This window comes from Oculina patagonica, chromosome 2 (assembly GCF_052425735.1).
Source record: "Oculina patagonica isolate OP01 chromosome 2, crgOcupat, whole genome shotgun sequence".
Lineage (NCBI taxonomy): Eukaryota > Metazoa > Cnidaria > Anthozoa > Scleractinia > Oculinidae > Oculina > Oculina patagonica.
In genome coordinates this window covers 5150937-5171067 of record NC_135759.1, presented here as the reverse complement: position 1 = coordinate 5171067, position 20131 = coordinate 5150937, and the positions used below count along the sequence as shown (strand labels likewise).

General features: G+C 40.9%; 1 protein-coding gene and 1 long non-coding RNA gene across 2 annotated transcripts in view; one reads left to right on the top strand and one right to left on the bottom strand.

The window, feature by feature from the left end:
- Positions 1-689: 689 nt before the first annotated feature.
- The window catches only part of LOC144642857 (uncharacterized), a 71097-nt gene continuing 51655 nt past the window's right edge, over positions 690-20131 (bottom strand). Inside the window, exon 3 of the long non-coding RNA XR_013568804.1 lies at positions 690-1521. This is a non-coding gene — a long non-coding RNA (uncharacterized LOC144642857). The remainder of the gene's footprint in view (positions 1522-20131) is intronic.
- On the top strand, positions 16319-17225 carry LOC144637776 (uncharacterized). The gene has a single exon (XM_078496859.1). It carries the CDS (start codon positions 16319-16321, stop codon positions 17129-17131), a length of 813 nt encoding a protein of 270 aa, XP_078352985.1. The 3' UTR covers positions 17132-17225.

Sequence of the window (20131 nt, the reverse complement as noted above, 5' to 3'; positions counted from 1 at the left end):
AAGATTAAGCCTTCATGCCCACACCTAAGTTTAGGTCAAAAACGGCTTTGTGCGAAAGTAATCCGCATAAACTCTCCTTTTTGGTTATTTCCCTCGGATTATCCTGATTAACGATAATACTGGAAATATTTTCGCTAAGTGCATGCAAGCAATAACTATAAATATCTTTTTTTAACTCTCGAATATTCGAGCTCAACAACTCTTTATTTCTTTTTACATTTACATTAGTGTGTGTATTTAGGGAATTTTAAAACCTGGTTGGTGAGCATTAACGTACCCGACATTTCCCAGTTGACGAATTTCGTGATTCTCGTCATCTAACTAGCTCTAAGAATGCACTGAGATTGTAAGGAGAAAAAAGACGTTAATCAAGCTACGAAATTTAACGAGAACACTCAGATGTGTTCACTTTTTAATTAACTTACCATACTTTCTCATAGAAAACTTAGAAAAGACGTTTCCCATGACGTAAATGATGCGTTTTCATAGTTGAAAACCAAGGAGAATTTCTTTCAAAAGAAAGGCATTCAAAGACTTCAAAATCATTGACAAAGTTATACTTCACTTTCTTTTCCCATTTAGCAAATTCATTTCTTGCTACGTGTCGAAATTCTTGTCAAATGAGTAAAGAACTATTCCATTTAGTCCTGACACTGCATCAACTCTGATGGACTTTTAATAGCGATAAAGTAAGCGATAACAGAGACATTCTAAAAATGTGAAAAGTTGTTTGTAGCAATTCACTTTACGTGATAAAGTGCGTCAAAACCACATTTTTGTTGCGAGATTTTCAACGAGATAAAATGCACTTAAACGGGACAACCTCAATGTTTCAAGTTTTGAGCGCAAATGTTAACAAAAAGAAAGGAAAACCCGTTTATTCTCGATGCTTCACAAGGAAGGCGCTTTTTGACCGAAGATTATTGGGTGAAGATTGTGCTGAAACCTCAACAAGAAAACAGCTTCCGTTACGAGTTAATAAAGGTCTGGAGTTTATCAGCCTCAGGGCTTATTAATAACACAGAAATTGAGCTTGTTGGCAAGACAGCACTCCACCTACAATTGCTTGTTCAAAACTCATTTAGATGCGGGCGTAAATTGTTTCTCAGATCGAGCAAAACTCAGCGAAAAACAGCTAGAATTAGCGTACAGGCGTGTATACACGATCTACAACATTTAGTGTGCGTCCGTGATGTTTCCGGCCATGACAAACATCTGAAGAGATATTGTTATTTGTTTGTCTGGTTAGAATACCCTGATAAGAAAAAGTTCGCTTCAAGCACGTTATCTTCATGGTTGCGCGTGGATTCCTGCTCGTCTTTTTGACATCAGCATACTGACTTATCAGACGATATTTAGTTGAAGTCTGTCTTCAGCACAATTAGCGTTCATTGTTAATCGGCTGACATCAGTTGTCCTTTTTTCATACGTTTATCCTGATTTTGCTTGATCTGGATTAACGTAAATCCCGTCTCTTCAGGCGCCCCTTTCCTTTTAATTAAGCCTACCAATGATGTGTGCCTAATAAGCAAGCCGTTTAGAAGTACAGCCATAATAATGGCAATAGTTCATTGTTTTATAACAAACAAAAAGGTGAGAGAGAGTCAAATATCAATGTAATCAATTTTACTGTTTTCAGTGTTAATAGCCAAAAGAAATAATAATGCTGAAGATTAGCTCATGTACTCAAGAAAGTACCCCCTCTAAAAAAAGACCCCCTTGGTGTTAGATAGAGGATTTCTTCACTTCACGTTTGGCATTGTTTCGTGCATCTTGGCTCGTAATCGACCAATTTCGATACATAAAATTTGTTATGGCCGTCAGGATGGGCTCTTGTGGCCGTGGAGGGTGGGTGAGGGGCTGTTGGTGGGACGTAAGGGGGCTATGCCAAAACGATGGCATCAAGCAAGGGGGGTGGGGGATAGGATCTTAAAGGGAGGTCACTGAAAATTAATACTCATAATTATACTAATAATGATGATGGTAAAGTGCAATATCTTGCCAAAAAGCCCCAAAAAGCATTCTAAAGGTTCTGTAAATTCATTTTTTTCTGACGGAACATGCCCGGGCTTCCCCACTTTCTCAACGTAACGACACCAACTATTTGTTTGCAAAAGACAACAAAACCTCCATTAACAACTACTCTATTTGATAAATTGAGTCAACGTTATCCCTTTATTTGGCTCGGCTTGTCAATTTTAAACAAATAGACTATGAGACAAGGAGGCACAGCTAAGTTGACTATCGCTCATAGAAAATGTAGATTGGGAGGCGCGGTGCCCTAATGGTTAGTGCGCCGGACTCCGAAACGAGCGGTCCGGGTTCGAGCCCTGGCCGGGGCACTGCGTTGTGTTCTTAGGCAAGACACTTTACTCTAATAGTGCCTTTCTCCACCAAGGTGTTTAAGTGCTACCGACTGGAATTTTCGAGAAAAAAATTTCAAAACTCCGATTTCGCATTTCTTCATATTCAGTCAAAAGAAACCCTTTGGTGAAGTATTTACGAAAATGACATTTAAAATTTTCAAAGGGTTTTTATATTTGAGAAAATCGGCAAAAGGTTAAAAGGCCGTTTTCGCGTCCCCGCCGCCATAAAATTTTGTCGAATTTTTGTGGGTATTCAAAACACTCGTACGGAAAGAAGGTTGAACGTATGAAATTTATCTTTGGCAGGTATGCGGGGCATCCAATATACTACACAGAAACCTAAAAATATTGCAAAACGATGCAATTAAACAGATCTTTTTTAAAGCCCGAAAATTGGTATTTTGAGCACTTTGGTAAATACTTGAAACAAGGGTAACTTTGGTGGCAAAAATCGTGTCCTGGTACATCGAAATTTGGAATAAAATATAGATCGGCGTCAATTACTATTATGGTACTGTAACATATAAAAAATCCAGCCCGGGCAATTGAAAAACCACCCGTTGAGAGAAGTAAACGCATAGTAAATATTTCATGTATTGACTACAAAAATTGTCACGGTCACGCAACACTAGTAAACACATTTCGATCTGATTTATTCAATGTGTTTTAGTTTTGCTCACTTTGGCTACAGTTTATGCTCGAAAAAGTCTACCTATCTTATGTATACTTTACTGTTTTGTATTCATATAAAAATTAATTTTAGAGGATGGGATAATTGATCTGACCGCAAAAATACAAAGGTCAAGTTTCGTGTCATATTTACCGACTTTGCCGCTCACACTGTGTAACTCGCACTGTGAAAGAAATAAAACAATTCAAAGCGAAATGTCTTCACAAAGTAGTCTCGAAGCGTGTCATATTTTTATCCTGGCGGTTCTGTTTCATTAAATTACTAACTATTTAACACTGGTAAAAGTTATTTTTAGTTCCGGCTGTATCGATTCTGTAAAGTTTTTCGAATACCTCAGTCTGTGCGTCAACAACATGAATTTTGCAAATACAGTATGTGTTCATAAACAAGATGATGATCTTATCGACAAGCGTATCTATAGGAGAACATCGAAAAATGAAGTAGCTGTGTTCAACTGCTTGTATATTTTCCTTTTAAGAGTGCGGGTCCTCGACTTGATATTATACGCCAGAACTGATACATGTACATGTTTACCAAGAACTGCAAGAACTGGAATTAGATGTCTGTCTGAATGTCTGTTGATTTCCTGTTTAACAATAACAATAAAAAAAACACTCTTGGCTATAAAGCAAAAGATACTCTACCACCAACAGCAGCTTACCATACATGTCCAAACATAACAAGTAACGATTCTCGGCTGGTTGAGCAAATACCAAACACATTCGAAAAGGCGATCTCCACAGCCGTTGTTAGCCGTCGTCACGCTCTCCCCTTCGCTCCACTGTTCCCAAGCTGTCTGCCTTTCTCCCGTTTGCAATTTTTACACAGGTTCTCTGACTTTTTACCGCATTCACAACCAATCTCGACTCACTCTTTGTACCTCCAGACTCTTAAAGTCAAATTCCATCCTTTGGATAGCGGGGAAAGGGAAGGTTTTATGCGGGTGTTGGGTGGGGGGGTGGGGGGTGGGGGGTGGGGGTAGGGGGTCAAGGTTTATTTTGTCATTGATCTTATTGTCCCACAAAGTGACTGACCAGATTACCTGGTGTAATCAGTTACCTTAAGGTTTAAGATGGTAGTAATTTTAGCGATTTTTTTTAGCAAGATTTAGCGACAATGTAATTTAGCGATTATCAGATTTTTTTTAAAAACTGAAAACAGCAGGCCCTAGAAAAAAAGATACCCAGTGTAAACCAGTATTTCATAAAGTAATAGCTAAGATGGAAATAAATGTTCAGTAAAAGAACAGAATCACTAGACGGCATTGTCAGAAAGAACAAAGTTTCGATATCCATTTCTTAAAAGAATTTTTGATGTCGACTATGATTAATTTATTTTCCTTTGGGGAGGGGGGAGGGAGGTACTAAAATTTAACGAGTATTAATTTTGACGAAGACTAATTTTAGCGAGTACTTTTAAATTTAGCGATTTTCGTGCTACTCGCTTAAATCACTAAAATTAGAAGCCGTTAAAAATTGCACCCTTGAGGTATGTTGTACTGACAGCAGCCTGGGAACTAGCTAAGGGTTGGCCCTCAGCCCTCAGATACTGAGGTGGACAGGAATTCAGGAAGAGAGGTTTAACTTAAAAAAAAAACAACAGCGACAAAAAACCTTGTAGTAGAGAGAAGAAAAGGACAAACCTTGCAGAAAAAAATTGGTCGGAAATCATTTCCTGTCTCCACTTCTCAGTATTTGAAGGTTTGCCCCTTGCCTTATTTTAGGATATGTGGGACGATTAAATGCAGAGGGCCACACAACGTTAGGAAGACTTTGGCACAATTCTTTGTCGGATCTCACGTAGCTTGGAGATGCGTGTACTAGAAGTCACTCGAGGTGTATAAAACAGTAATTTTAAATGCACGGCTAGTACGACGACACTTAGTATTGGACAATTTATTAGGAGCTAGCTTATGTGTACTAATTATAACAGTGGCGGATCCAGACCTTTAGGTAGGTAGGGCCCCCAATCACCCTTACCTGAAATAAGCTCTTGAAGATGATTTTTCTTGGTCCCGTGGGCCTCGGTTTAGCCTAAAAATAATGGGGACCAGGGCCCAATGGCTTCTCCCCTTGATCCGCCACTGTTTTTAATAGTTGCAGACGCAACAGAACACAGAGCATTTTAACTTGGTCCCGCATTCATGCAACTACATTCCTGGACAAGTTCTTGCAACAGGACCACATAAAGAGCCCTTTTCCTCACTTGTGGTACAGGAACAGCTAGTCCAAGTTCATTGCAAAAGAATTGTAGCTGCCACAGATTTTTCTTCGAAAGAGAGTTTGCCTGGACCATTTCCCACACAAGGGCCTGGCCTAAAAAAACAAATTCTGAAATCGCTAAATTAAATGGTCACTAAATCTTGCTCAGAAAAATGGCTTAAATAAGTAGCCCCTAAAAATAGCAACCTTAAGGTAACGATTACTTCTGCAATTCTGGTAATCTGGTCAGTCACTTTGTGGGACAATAAGATCAATGACAAAATAAACCTTGACCCCCTACCCCCCCCCCCCTACCCCCGCCCAACACCCGTATAATACCTTCCCTTTCCCCGCTATCCAAAGGATGGAATTTGATTTTAAGAGTCTGGAGGTACAAAGAGGGAGTCGAGATTGGTTGTGAATGCCGCAGTAAAAAGACAGAGAACTGCAAACGGGAGAAAGGCAGACAGCTTGGGAACAGTTGAGCGAAGGGGAGAGCGTGACGACGGCTGACAACGGCTGTGGAGTTCGCCTTTTCGAATGTGTTTGGTATTTGCTCAACCAGCCGAGAATCGTTACTTGTTATGTTTGGACATGTATGGTAAGCTGCTGCTAGTGGTATAGTATCTTTTGCTTTATAGCCAAGAGTGTTTTTTTTATTGTTATTGTTAAACAGGAAATCAACAGACATTCAGACAGACATCTAATTCCAGTTCTTGCAGTTCTTGGTAAACATGTACATGTATCAGTTCTGGCGTATCATATCAAGTCGAGGACCCGCACTCTTAAAAGGAAAATATACAAGCAGTTGAACACAGCTACTTCATTTTGCGATGTTCTCCTATAGATACGCTTGTCGATAAGATCATCATCTTGTTTATGAACACATACTGTATTTGCAAAATTCATGTTGTTGACACACAGACTGAGGTATTCGAAAAACTTTACAGAATCGATACAGCCGGAACTAAAAATAACTTTTACCAGTGTTAAATAGTTAGTAATTTAATGAAACAGAACCACCAGAATAAAATATGACACGCTTCGAGACTACTTTGTGAAGACATTTCGCTTTGAATTGTTTTATTTCTTTCACAGTGCGAGTTACACAGTGTGAGCGGCAAAGTCGGTAAATGTGACACGAAACTTGACCTTTGTATTTTTGCGGTCAGATCAATTATCCCATCCTCTACAATTAATTTTTATATTAATACAAAACAGTAAATTATACATAAGATAGGTAGACTTTTTCGAGCATAAACTGTAGCCAAAGTGAGCAAAACTAAAACACATTGAATAAATCAGATCGAAATGTGTTTACTAGTGTTGCGTGACCGTGACAATTTTTGTAGTCAATACATGAAATGTTCACTATGCGTTTACTTCTCTCAACGGGTGGTTTTTCAATTACCCGGGCTGGATTTTTTATATGTTACAGTACCATAATAGTACTTGACGCCGATCTATATTTTATTCCAAATTTCGATGTACCAGGACACGATTTTTGCCACCAAAGTTACCCTTGTTTCAAGTGTTTACCAAAGTGCTCAAAATACCAATTTTCGGGCTTTAAAAAAGATCTGTTTAATTGCATCGTTTTGCAATATTTTTAGGTTTCTGTGTAGTATATTGGATGCCCCGCATACCTGCCAAAGATAAATTTCATACGTTCAACCTTCTTTCCGTACGAGTGTTTTGAATACCCACAAAAATTCGACAAAATTTTATGGCGGCGGGGACGCGAAAACGGCCTTTTAACCTTTTGCCGATTTTCTCAAATATAAAAACCCTTTGAAAATTTTAAATGTCATTTTTGTAAATAGTTCACCAAAGGGTTTCTTTTGACTGAATATGAAGAAATGCGAATTCGGAGTTTTGAAATTTTTTTCTCAAAAATTCCAGTCGGTAGCACTTAAATGGGTACCGCAAAATTACAGCTGGGGGGTAACCCTGCGATGGACTAGCATTCCAGAGGAGAGTAGAAATAATCCTAGCTGCTTAATGCTACAGAAACCGGAAAAGTTCCGGCCTGATGAACAACTTGGTGCGACAACAGGCTTTAGCCTTGGGGAGCAGTCTTATTCTTTTGGTAGACACTCTCAAGGGCTGCAGTCCAATACTTACAGTAACACTCATTTTTCATGGGTGACTAGTATAGTAAGTTGTTATACTATATATTATAAACAGAGAAATAAGATTCCCTCACCTTATTATAAGAAATTAACGATACATGTTATTAACGCGAATTTTTAAAATTTGCGTTAATTTTATTGATGTAAACACGTTTACTATAAGCATTTAACCAGAACTTTTCTTCATTCGCGTTAACTTTATTACGCGAAAATTTTGTTCGCGTTGTTAAAATGCTTCGTTATATTCCTACAATAAGGTCCCAATGTTTTTTAACATTATTCTGTATCTGTAGTTTTTTTCCCGACACCTTTGCACGTACCAGAATTGGTATTAATTAGTCCATACTATAATTATGCAATTACCGTATTTTCTCGATTAAACGCCGGGCCCCGAATAAACGCCGGGTCTCCAAGCTGTATTTGAAAATAAACCCCTTAAACAATTATTAAAGGTTTAATATGCTTTAAAAATAATGTCTAATTATATTGCTGTCAAAAGTAATGAATAAAAATCATTTCTTAGAAACATAGGGCTTGAAAAAACTCCTGGAATCAAATAAACGCCGGCCCTATCGGGCCAAGTTTGAAGTAAACGCCGGGGGCGTTTAATCGAGAAAATACGGTATCTAACGAGGTTTTTTGGCGCTTATATTTTTAAAATAAGGTAATGGCATTATGCAGCATCAATAGTGCATGCCATTTGCACAATGTTCGAGTATCGTTACCTTGAGTGCGGGTTTTGTTTCGTGGGTTTCGAGTGCCTTTATTGTTGTTTAGAAGCTTGAAATATCTCGTACCCACAATGTAGCGACATGAACCATATAGTTTGTTGCGTAGTAGTTCTACTGTTGTACACAATAATGACAGCTAAATATTACTCAAAGAAAATGCATGTGCTCAATCATTCAATGGTAGTAAGCCAAACTGGGGTAGACGCCTTTGCCACGTCAAAAATGTTAAGGGCAATCTGTGTCTATTCACCGATAAGACATGGAGAAAATTTGAATCCTGTGTAAATCAGAGGCAAGATGAAGTTTTGGAGTACAGTCAACTCTCTCGAAGACGGACACCGTCGGGACCGGCTCCAACTGTCCGTCTTAGAGAGGTGTCCGCCTTATAGAGAGTCGAGGTAACTTGACACCAGAAATTTAGAGACGATAAAGCTAAACAGCTATGCTCAACGAATGCACGTCTGTTTTAAGTCGCCTACTTTGGAACGTGTTTTAAAACGGAAACTCCCTGCAGACATTCATGGCCTGATAAGCAAGAAACGGACACGGTAAAGTATTTTTCCAGACGGCGAAAAACGTCCAGTGTGTTTCTTTTGCGAGGAATCAGCTCACCAGGGTGATTTAAGAAAGCCGCTTACTAAGGATAACGACTCTCGCGTCCGATCTGTTGCTCATGAAATAGGCGATTTCAATTTAATATCTAAGCTAAGTACCGGCGGTGACATGATAGCCCTTGGAGCCAAATATCACGCAAGGTGCCTAGCAGCGCTGTATAACCGCGCGCGAGAGCATAGCAAGGAATTGTCATCAGAAAAGAGAAGTCAAGTCATGGTCCATAGTGATGCTCTGGCTGATTTGATCTCCAAGATAGAAAATTCTAGGACGGGACAACCACATGCTGCCGTGTTCAAGCTCTCGGATTTGAAAAAGGAGTATTGCAAAAGGCTAACCCAACATGGTGTGACGGTGGAAACACAAGAGATTCACTCCACTCGTCTTAAGGAGACGCTTACAGAAGCAATCCCAGGATTGACTGCTCATTCCAAAGGTAGAGACGTGTTACTGGTGTTTAATGAAGAAATAGGAACGCTAATTGCTGACGCTTCTTCAGAGGACAACGACGCTACTGCAATGTGTTTGCGATCGAGGGAAAACAGATCATATATAGCCACACACGGAACAGAGGTGGTCTGTTCTCCACCTGCGACAGCAAGCAATAAACTGTCAGTCTGTTCGCATAAAGAAGCGGACACGAGAATGATGGTTCATTTAGCTGATGCAGTCAGTCATGATTCGAACAGCAGACACTGGTGTGGTTGTGTTAGCGGTTGCTACTGTTGTTACTTTAGACCTAAAGGAACTTTGGGTGTCCTTTGGGACAGGAAAAACCACAAGATCCTGCCCGCGCATCTCTTTGCAAAGGCTCTTGGTCAATCTAAATCGAAGTGTCTCTCTGTGTTCCACGCCCTTACAGGGTGCGACACGGCATTTTTCTTTGCTGGGTACGGCAAAAAAAAAAAAAAACAGCATGGGAAAACTTTCCAGAAGTTACAAGTACGTTTCTGGAACTGGCAAGCGCTCCCTCTGCTATTTCCGATGAGAATCTGTCCATTATAGAGAGATACGTCATCCTGATATACGACAGGACTAGCCACCTCAACAAGGTGTGTGTGTGTTTATATAAAGGAATAGATTTTGATGACTTTTTTTCAGGTCGTGTACGTTTGTATTTACAATTCGTTATGTGTTCCAGATCAACGACGCCCGAAAGTACTTGTTTACCAAGAAAGGAAGAGGATTGGAAGGACTTCCACCCACCCATGATGCTCTCGAACAACACTTAAAGCGCACCACATATCAAGGAGAACACGTGTGGGGACAAGCAACCATTCCAATGCCTGTGCTTCCTAACCCCACAGATTGGGGCTGGACTGTCAGCAAAGAAGGACAGATGCAACCATTATGGGTTACCCTACCAGCAGCGGCTGTCAGCTGTAAAGAGCTGGTCCACTGTGGCTGCAAAAAGACCTGCAGCAAAAGATGTAAATGTGTTAAAGCAGATCTTCCATGCACCCCGCTTTGTGTGACGGTGATGGACAGTGCCTTCGCAACTAAGTGTATTCTGTTACGGAAATGTGAAATCATCTAGGCAACGAAGTTGTGCGCAAAGCCATAATTTGTATTGTATGTAATAGTCAATCCAACCATAGGCTCATCGATGGGACGCAAAGCTTTCATTTATTTTCAATGATCGTTGTAATTGTAGCTTACCGTTGTCATGGCAACGCATAGTTAAAGTTTAGTGGCGTGGGATAAACAAAATGTATATAGTAAACAAGTTGGTACCACTGACTGAAATGATAGTATCTGCTGATAAACTAAGAATTTTAATTAATTCATAAATTTTAATAAATTGCGGTTTCTATGGAAACTGACGTAATTTCGGCTTGGCACTATATCTGAAAATAATTGTATTGATGACTTCTATCTGTGTGCCAAGTTTCATGCTTGTATCAAGAAGTGCACAATTTACCCAAAATTTCGAGCTAAGTCGCCGGACTAATTATTGTGTAAGGCTGCTTTGATTTTTTTTAAAGCGGATAACAGCCCGTAAAAAGCAAGATAATTTGTTTCAGTGATACCATACCGATCTTTGAATTCAGAAAAGGATGGGAAAGTATTTGAATCTTTCATCAAATGCGAAACCCTCTAAATCCCTTTTTGCTGCCATTTTTTGTAGAAGATTGGTCTGTTATCGATTCTTATAAGGGAGTTGTGCCAGAGGCTCTGAGAGCAAAAATGGTCCGTATTATTCTCGTAAGTGATTTCAGACCAGATATTTAAGATTTCCACAATAAATGGATAGGATAAATTGACATACTTTGACAGGTCACTTTTGCTAAGGTTGCCGCTGAAAAAGGCTCTGCCACCGTAGTTCCGGAGTTCTAAGTCAAAAAAATATTTCCATTTTCCGTGATTGTTTACATCGGTATATTTTTTGACCCAGATAGTTTTCAATCCTTTATTGAAGGATTCAATATCAATCATTTTTAAGCCGCCTTTTTCATAGTCATTAATCATTACTTCCCTCTTAACTTTGTCGCCTTTGCCGTTCCATAAGAAATCATAGAAGAGCCTATTGATTTCCCTTAAGACACGGTGATTAGTTGTGAGGGGAGACAAAATGTATACAAGTTGGGACGCAATTAAACTTTTTAGAACAGTAATTTTGCCAAAAAGGGTAAGTCGACGTCACTCCCAACAGCTGAGGCTATTCTTTATTTTTATCAATTTTTCGTTGTAGTTCAGCTCTGCGGTTAGGTCAGGATTAGTCGAGAACCACACTCCAAGAGCTTTCGTCTTTCCTTTAACCCATTTTAGGTCTCTTTCTGGACATAATTTGTCTTCTTTTTCAGCATTAGCACCAATCCAAAGGGCTTCCGTCTTTTTGTTATTTAATTTAAGGTCAGATATCCGTTGAAAATTATCCAATATATGCAGAGAAGATGTAAGAGATTCCTTGGAACAATCGAGTATTAAAGTGGTGTCATCGCATATTGACTAATTTTTATTTCATTTCCATCCACAAAGATGCCTTTGACATTTTGGTTTTTCCTGATTGCATCCGCTAGAACCTCAACACAGAGAATAAAAAGATACGGAGAAAGGGGGCAGCCCTGCCTTACTCCTCTTTCGAGCTTAAAAAAGTGGCTGGCCCATCCGTTATTGAGAATGCAGCTTTCTGTGTTATGGTAGCATAGTTTAATCCAATAATAATAAAGTATTTTTTCGTTTGTCTCACGACGTAGTGTCACTTGTGATGTAGATCGCGACGTTTCGACTGCACACTGCTAGTCTTCCTCAGGCGATAAGGTCGACCAGTTGATTAGTGATTGTCCAAAGTTGTAATATTTAAATGTTTTTTGAATGAACGGCCACTCTACTGTATCAAATGCTTTTTCGAAGTCAAGAAAAAGTAGAAGACCAGGGCCTTTGTTAGCCATTGCGTAATGGATTATGCTGTCAGAGTCTTATATTCTCCCCGATAAACCTATCTTTGAGAAATCCAGTTTGATCATTATCTACAAAACCTATAAAGTGGAACAAAAATACTATCAGAAATTCGACTCGTTTGTTCATTACAAACGGCAATACTGTAAGTATTAAACTCCTTCTTTGGTGCCCATACGCAGAGAAGTAATACGTTAAAGCGAATTGTTTTTGGTAAGTTTGGTATTCAAAGGCGCTGACTTACTATGCTATATGTCGATACCAAGTATTACTCACTAAAAAAATATCTTTTTGTGCGTGTCCGTTGGCGGTTTCAAAGTGTCCGTTGTCCGTCTTAAAAAGGTGTCCGTCTTACAGAGAGTTTTGTTAAAGTAAAATAACTGAAAAACGGCAGGGACCCACACCAGGTGTCCGTCTTATGGAGGTGTACGTCTTATAGAGGTGTCCGTTAAGAGAGAGTTGACTGCAATTGAAGGACGTTGGAGTGAAGGGCCTAAGGGAGGATATCACAAGAGGTGCTTTCAAGCATACATAAATAAAGATCACGTGGCAAGAGCCGATAGAAAAAAGAGAAAGCCTTCCTCTCCTCTCTTCCTTTTCTCTAAACCGGCAGAACATGAGAAAGTGACCAATGTGCCTGTGCAGATGAGAATCGCAAGGTGGACATCTGAGACAAGCCTGGCCTGCACGAGCTGGGCCTGCTATACCTTGGTCTTTGAAGTATTGTTACAGTTACGGACGCAATGCATGTTGGTTATTAAAGATGGCGTCTTGAAGCAAACACGTGTAGTTCACTGAAGTGTAGTTTAGACCCAAATAACTCGACATGGTGGCAGCGGGAAGTTCCCAATTGGCTTTAAACTGAAGAAGAATCAGAAAAAACGACAATATGGGAGACCCAGCTCCAGGCGAAGCTGGAATTCCAGCTGAACAACAGCAATTAGTAGTTGACGAGCCGAATGAAGCCGGCGCTCCGCCACAACAGCCTGCACAACCACAAGCACCGGTACAACAACAAATGGTTCAACAAATATCCGTGGCAAATTACCAAGTTCCACCAACGGAAAAATTCAACTTTAAGCCCGAAGAATGGCCACGCTGGATCAAGCGTTTTGAGAGATTTCGAAAAGCGACCGGACTCGACCAAAAGGACGGCGATAGCCAAGTAAACACTTTGATTTATTCGATGGGCGAAGAAGCTGACGACATCATGGTTGCATTCGGACTATCAACCGAAGCAGTATCACGTCGTGAAAGGCAAGTTTGAAGCTCATTTCGTGGTAAAGAGAAATGTAATATTTGAGCGAGCGAAATTTAACCAGAGAAGCCAACAGGATGGTGAGTCAGTGGATAATTTCATAACAGGTTTATATTGCCTTGCTTAATACTGCGAATTTGGAACATTGAGAGACGAACTCATCAGAGATAGAATCGTTGTAGGGATAAAAGACAAGAAGCTCTCCGAACAACTGCAACTGGATTCAAAGCTGACTTTGGAGAAAGCAATCACAAAAGCCAGGCAGTCAGAGACAGTTAAGAAGCAACAACCTTTCCTAAAGGAAGCCAAGTCTGAGCCTCCTGTACCAGCCAGTGTGGACCACTTATCCAAAGGAAAAAGAAAAGATTCTAAAGAAGACATGAAGAAGAAAAAGAAACCACCCAAGCCACCCAAGTTTAAAAATGGGAAGACTCCTGAAGCACAGTGTTCAAGGTGCCTGGGTCAATCACACCCAAAGAGACAATGTCCAGCCAGAGAATCAAAATGTATGAAGTGTTCTAAAGTAGGACATTGGGCAAAGGCTTGTAAGTCTCTACCAGACAAGAGAGTGGCTGAAGTGAATTTCACTGGGAGACAAGATGAAGGAGAGTTATTCCTGGGTGAACTCACTGAACTATCTGCTGTCCAAGGAGGGGCAGGAGATTCATGGAAAGCACTCGTCTCGATGAATGGACAACTGATGGAGTTCAAAGTATATTCTGGTGCAGATGTAACAGTTATTCCGCCAAGCTTATTTCATAGCCTGAAACCAACTCCATCACTTAGCAAGACAACCAGGGTACTCATGGGTCCATGTAAACAGAAACTGAGCTGCCTAGGAACTTTCACAGCTAAGTTGCGAGTTCAAGACAAGGTTACTCAGGAACAAGTGTATGTGATAGAAGATTTGGAGCGACCTTTGCTAGAAAGAGAGCCAGCTGAACATCTAAAGCTAATTAGCAGACTTGACAGCCTAAGCAGTGTGGACTACAAGAGTAAAGTAGCAGACAAATACCCCAAGTTGTTCAAGGGACTGGGTGTTATGAAGGACAGTTACTGCATCACACTCCAAGAAGATGCCAAACCTTTTCAAGTAACAGTACCAAGGAAAGTGCCTTTCCCTCTGTATCAGAAAACTAAGGAAGAGTTAGACAGAATGTTGGAGACAGGTGTCATATCCAAAGTTGACCAGCCCACTGATTGGTGTGCTCCCATGGTTGTTACTCCTAAGAGCAATGGTAAAGTCCGGGTGTGCGTGGACCTGAGCAAGCTAAACGAGTACGTAAAGAGGGAGAACCACCCACTTCCAGCAGTAGACACAACCCTTGGAAGATTGGCAGGCTCTAGAGTCTTTTCAAAACTTGATGCAAACTCGGGATTTTGGCAGATAAAGCTAGCGTGGGAGTCAAGGCCACTGACAACATTCATTACTCCACGGGGCCGTTACTGTTTCAATGTATTGCCTTTCGGTATCGGTTCTGGTTCAGAGAAATTCCAGAAGAATATGAGTCAGATCCTCCAGGGATTAGATGGTGTGGAGTGCAACATAGATGATGTATTAGTCCGTGGTAAGGATCAGCAAGAACATGATGAAAGGCTGGAAGCAGTACTCAAGCGTCTAGTCGAAGCTGGCGTGACACTCAACCTCGACAAGTGCCAGTTCAGTACAGACAGAGTTAAGTTCCTCGGACACGTCATAAGCTTTAGTGGAATTGAGACAGATCCTGAAAAGCTGCAAGCAATTGCAATTGCAATTGCCACCTCAGAATGTGCAAGAAGTAAGAACATTTCTTGGCATGATAAACCAATTGAGCAAATTTTCCGAACACCTTGCTGACAAGACAAAGAGCATCAGAGACCTTCTTCACAAAGGGAACGAATGGGTATGGGGAAGTGAGCAACAGAAAGCATTTGAGCAGATCAAAGCTGACCTCACACAAGTCCCAGTACTGGCACTGTACGATCCAAACAAGGAAACCAAAGTGCAGCTGATGCTTCCTCCTATGGCCTAGGCGGGGTAGTTCTTCAACTTCAACCAGACAACTCCTGGCGATCAGTTTCATTCATATCAAGAGCGATGACTCCCACCGAGACCAGATATGCATAGATAGAAAAAGAAGCCCTAGCACTCACCTGGGCATGCGAACGATCCTGGGAGTACATCGTGGGGAAGTCGATCTCCGTTGAAACTGACCACAAACCCCTGGTGCCACTTCTGAGTACGCACACTCGAGACCAACTTCCGCCGCGAATCCAGAGATTCAGAATGCGACTAATGAGGTTCCACTTCAAGGAGATCAAGCATGTTCCTGGAAAGAAGATGTACATACCCGATGCGCTTTCAAGACTCCAAGTCCGAAGCCAAGCAGTTCAGTCTACAATCGATGATGACGAAATGTATGCACACATTGGAAGCGTGATCTCATCACTGCCTGCCTCAGACACAAGACTACAGCAGATCATGGAAGCACAGGAAGAGGATCCAGTCTGCAGACAGATCAAAGTATACTGCTATGAAGGATGGCCTGACAAGCATTCTTTAAATGATGCTATGAAACCCTACTGGTCAAGCAGGGGTGAATTGTCAGTGGTACAGAACATTCTTCTTAAAGCATCCAGGATCGTAATCCCTTCTTCCATGCGTCTTGAGATATTGGATAAGATCCATGAGGGGCATCAAGGGATCACTAAGTGCCTGAGCGGGCCAAAAGTTCTGTTTGGTGGCCAGGACTGAGCAGAGAAATCCAGGATCTGGTGCAACAATGTAGAGTCTGCGCTCTACACAGGGACAACAAACCCGAACCACTTATCACGACACCCTTACCAGACCGTCCATGGCAAGTTGTAGCCACAGACCTCTTCCAGCTAAAAGGCATCGACTACCTTATTGTTATAGACTACTTCTCAAGATACGCCGAAGTAGCAGCCATGCAGAAGACGACAAAGTCAAGCGAGGTTATTAGAGCCCTCAAGTCGATATTTGCCAGACATGGGACCCCAGAACAAGTGCATTCCGACAACGGTCCTCAATTTGACAGCGCAGAGTTCTCCTACTTTGCTAAGGAATGGGGATTCAAGCATACCACAAGTAGTCCTAGATTTCCCCAATCTAATGGAGAAGTTGAGCGTGGTGTTAGAACAGTGAAGAATCTACTTACGAAAGAAAAGGACCCCACTAAAGGATTACTTGCTTACAGATCAACACCACTAAGATGCAAGTTCTCTCCCGCACAGTTACTGATGGGAAGGCAGATTAGGAACAGTGTTCCGGCATTCCATACCCAGCTAAATCCGCAGTGGCCCGATTTAGAAAACCTGCGTGCACGAGAGAGCATTAGCAAGTTGAAGCAGGAAAAAGTGTTCAACAGCAGGCACAAGGCCAAGCCCTTGCCTCCAATTGGACCGGGTACAGAAGTCTTTGTGAAGGACCTTCAGCGACCAGGAAAAGTCATTGAAGCAGCATCAACACCTCGGTCATATCAAGTTGAAACACCAACCAGCACGATAAGAAGGAACCGTGTTCACCTAACTCCACTGCCGAACCAGCAGGAGGAACATCGACCCTTACCAGTAGTGGACCAAGTTCCGGCAGCGAACAAACCTGCAACTCCTGTTCAAAAGGACAATCCTGCTATCAGGAGAGACATTCAAGTACCCCCTGTAACACCTATTCTTGCTACTAGGCCTAAGAGAATTGTAAGACCATTACTCAAAGTTAGAGAGAACCTACGTTTAGCATGAGATGACACTGTTGTAAGTTTTCATATAGTTTTTGTCATACTCAATGTGTTTGACTTGGATTTCACACTCTCTAACAAAAAGGGGGAGATGTTGTGTTAGCTTACATGAAGTATTGTTATAGTTACGGACGCAATGCATGTTGGTTATTAAAGATGGCGTCTTGAAGCAAACACGTGTAGTTCACTGAAGTGTAGTTTAGACCCAAATAACTCGACAGTCTTAAGCGGCACTTGATGGGACACTGGCAAAGACAAACAAGGCAATCTTGCCTTCGCTACTGGAGGAGAATGTTTCAGTGTTGTCCACTTTACCACTTTCTACATGTGCCAACATTGACGCCACGGCTGTGATTCAGGCAATGACAAGTGTACCAAACAAATTTAGTACATTAGCTGAAACAGTTCTTAATAGAATCATTTCACTAGCAGGAAACGATGTACGTAACAAGAATTTGCTTTGTCAACGGAGAAGTACCCTGTAATTTCAATCAAAAATGCTGAAAGAAGCAAGCGCAGTCGGGATGGACAGATTGTTGTGGAGTTTAGTAGCTCACGGCAACGTTGTTCACGACAGTGCAAGAAACTCTGAGCAGTGGGAAGAACAAGACTTGCCTGCTACAATTCCTCGCTTGTAAATGGGCAAGAGATTCACGAGTATTCTCACAAGCTAGGAGGACGTGCTGTGTACGTCACAGATGTTTCCTTGCGTACAAGACTTACGGCAAGCGATGGTCGTGTCTTGTCAATGGCAGTCCCAGAGCTTTATACAGAGCAAGAAGAGGCAGATACTAAGATGTTTTGCACGCAGCGCGTGCAAAACAGCGCGCAAATTTACAGGCTTATGCACCCCTATAGGCTAGACCTAGACGCAAAAAGCTGGATTTTCATTTTAAAGATTTTTAGGGCATCAGGATATATTAAGGAATTTTGGGGGTTTGAGAAAAATGGGATTCGTGGGGGGGGGGGGCTTTAGATGATTTGGAAGAAAAATTGTTTTGTTTTCTTTGCCGCGTTATTTAAAACTCCTATGAAATGAACATTTTGTCCTATTGTTTACTAATTGGTGACTGCTAGACTGCAATCCAACTGTGCAGCGGTGTTTCCTATTTCTAATGCATCCAATCATTCTAAGGGAGGTAAGTTTCAAACATGGTGGAGCCAGCGGAGGAGCCAAGTAGCTATTTCTATTGAAGATGAGCCCAGTGTCACTGGAGAAAGACGGGTAGTTAAACGCCGGGCCCCGAATAAACGCCGGGTCTCCAAGCTGTATTTGAAAATAACCCCCTTAAACAATTATTAAGGGTTTAACATGCTTTAAAAATAATGTCTAAATATATTGCTGTCAAACATATTGAATAAAAATCATTTCTAAGAAACATAGGGCTTGAACAAACTCCTGGAATCAAATAAACGCCGGCTCTATCGGACCGAGTTTGAAATAAACGCCGGGGGCGTTTAAACGAGAAATACGAAGCATTGGTATTGTTACTGCGCTTCGTAGATGAGTGGGAATTGAAAGTGAGGTTGGTGCGTTTTTAACTTATTAGGAGTACTGCATGTGGCGACGGGTTGGCTAGAATAATAATTGAAGTGCTTCATAGCAAGCTTGGTGTTCTCCAAGATCAAGCAGCATTGCGGATAAAGAACCCCAATTTCCAGCCAGCGAGAGACTGTTTGTGCATCAGGCATTTGGCAACACGGGAATCTCAACAGCGCTTTCATTTACATTTAGAAATGGGAGAGCAATCGTATGTAAGATTGTCAAAGAGACGAGAAATGCAATTTGGATGGGACTAAAAAAGATTATCTTAAAGCTCCACAAACAGAAAAAGGAATGGTTGAGCATTGCAAACGATTTTGAATGGAACTTTCTAAACTGCCTTGGTGCTTCGTATGAGAAGCATATCTGCATGGAATGTCCAAAAAATGCTGGGTCTTCCTTTAACAACTACAAAAACTTCCACAGCATGATACTTCTTGCAATATTGTGATGCAAAGTACTGTTTTGTCTTAGTTGACGTGGGAAGTTATGGAAGAGAAATTAACGCAGACATTTTATCCCAATCTGCCTGTAAAATAGCTCAACCTAAAGTTTGGCAGGCAGTTTAAACATGTTCAAAAACTTGACACTTGTTAATTTTTATTGCCTTGTTTTTTTTAAGTGTCTGTTTACGCGGCATCATTTACTACAAACTAAGCTCCAAAAGCTAAGTAAGTCTTGCACTCTGACGTCACACACAGCAGGCTTCTACGTTACTCCAAGATGGCAACTGCCGCTTTTCAATATTTTAAATCCTTCAGACAAGATTGTCAGTCAGAGATTTTGAATCCTTTTTGGACGCTGAAATTGTCATATCTTTCTATAACCTTTTTGTTTGTGTGAAGAAAAAAGTGAAATTTTGGAATTAAATTCCACTTTAATGTCAAAAACAGACTTCAACACCGTTACAATCAACTTTATTGATCTGTTTATCCACTGTTCCTGATTTCATTATATGTTGCTATGAGATTTTTCGTTTAAATTGTTAAAATACAGTCACAACAAACTGTTTTGTGATAATGTTTTATTCAATAAGTCTTAAGTTTAATCTGTGGTCTATATTCTAATTTTTTTGTACATTTTTCCTTACGTTCCATCAAAAGGAGCTGGTATTGTTGCTCTTCATTATTTGAAGACCAAATCAATCTCAGACACATTGCAAGCATGCCCAATCTTAAGGCAGCATGCAAGGAATACCGTATTTGTTTTGGTACTTTCCAGTTAAGGAACACTGTACATACCCCGTATGCAGAGCAATAGATTTGTGAACTCAACATTAATCGACATGATTTAAACAATGACAAGGAGTACAATAATGCTGACAATTCCTCAGTGATTCGAACGAAAATGAGAGTAAAAAGTACCGCTTGCTTGCTTGATGTGGCAATAGACATCCACAAGGATACTTTTCTCCCTGGGGATACAATTGTAACATTTAAAACACTTCTACAATTTGTCAAG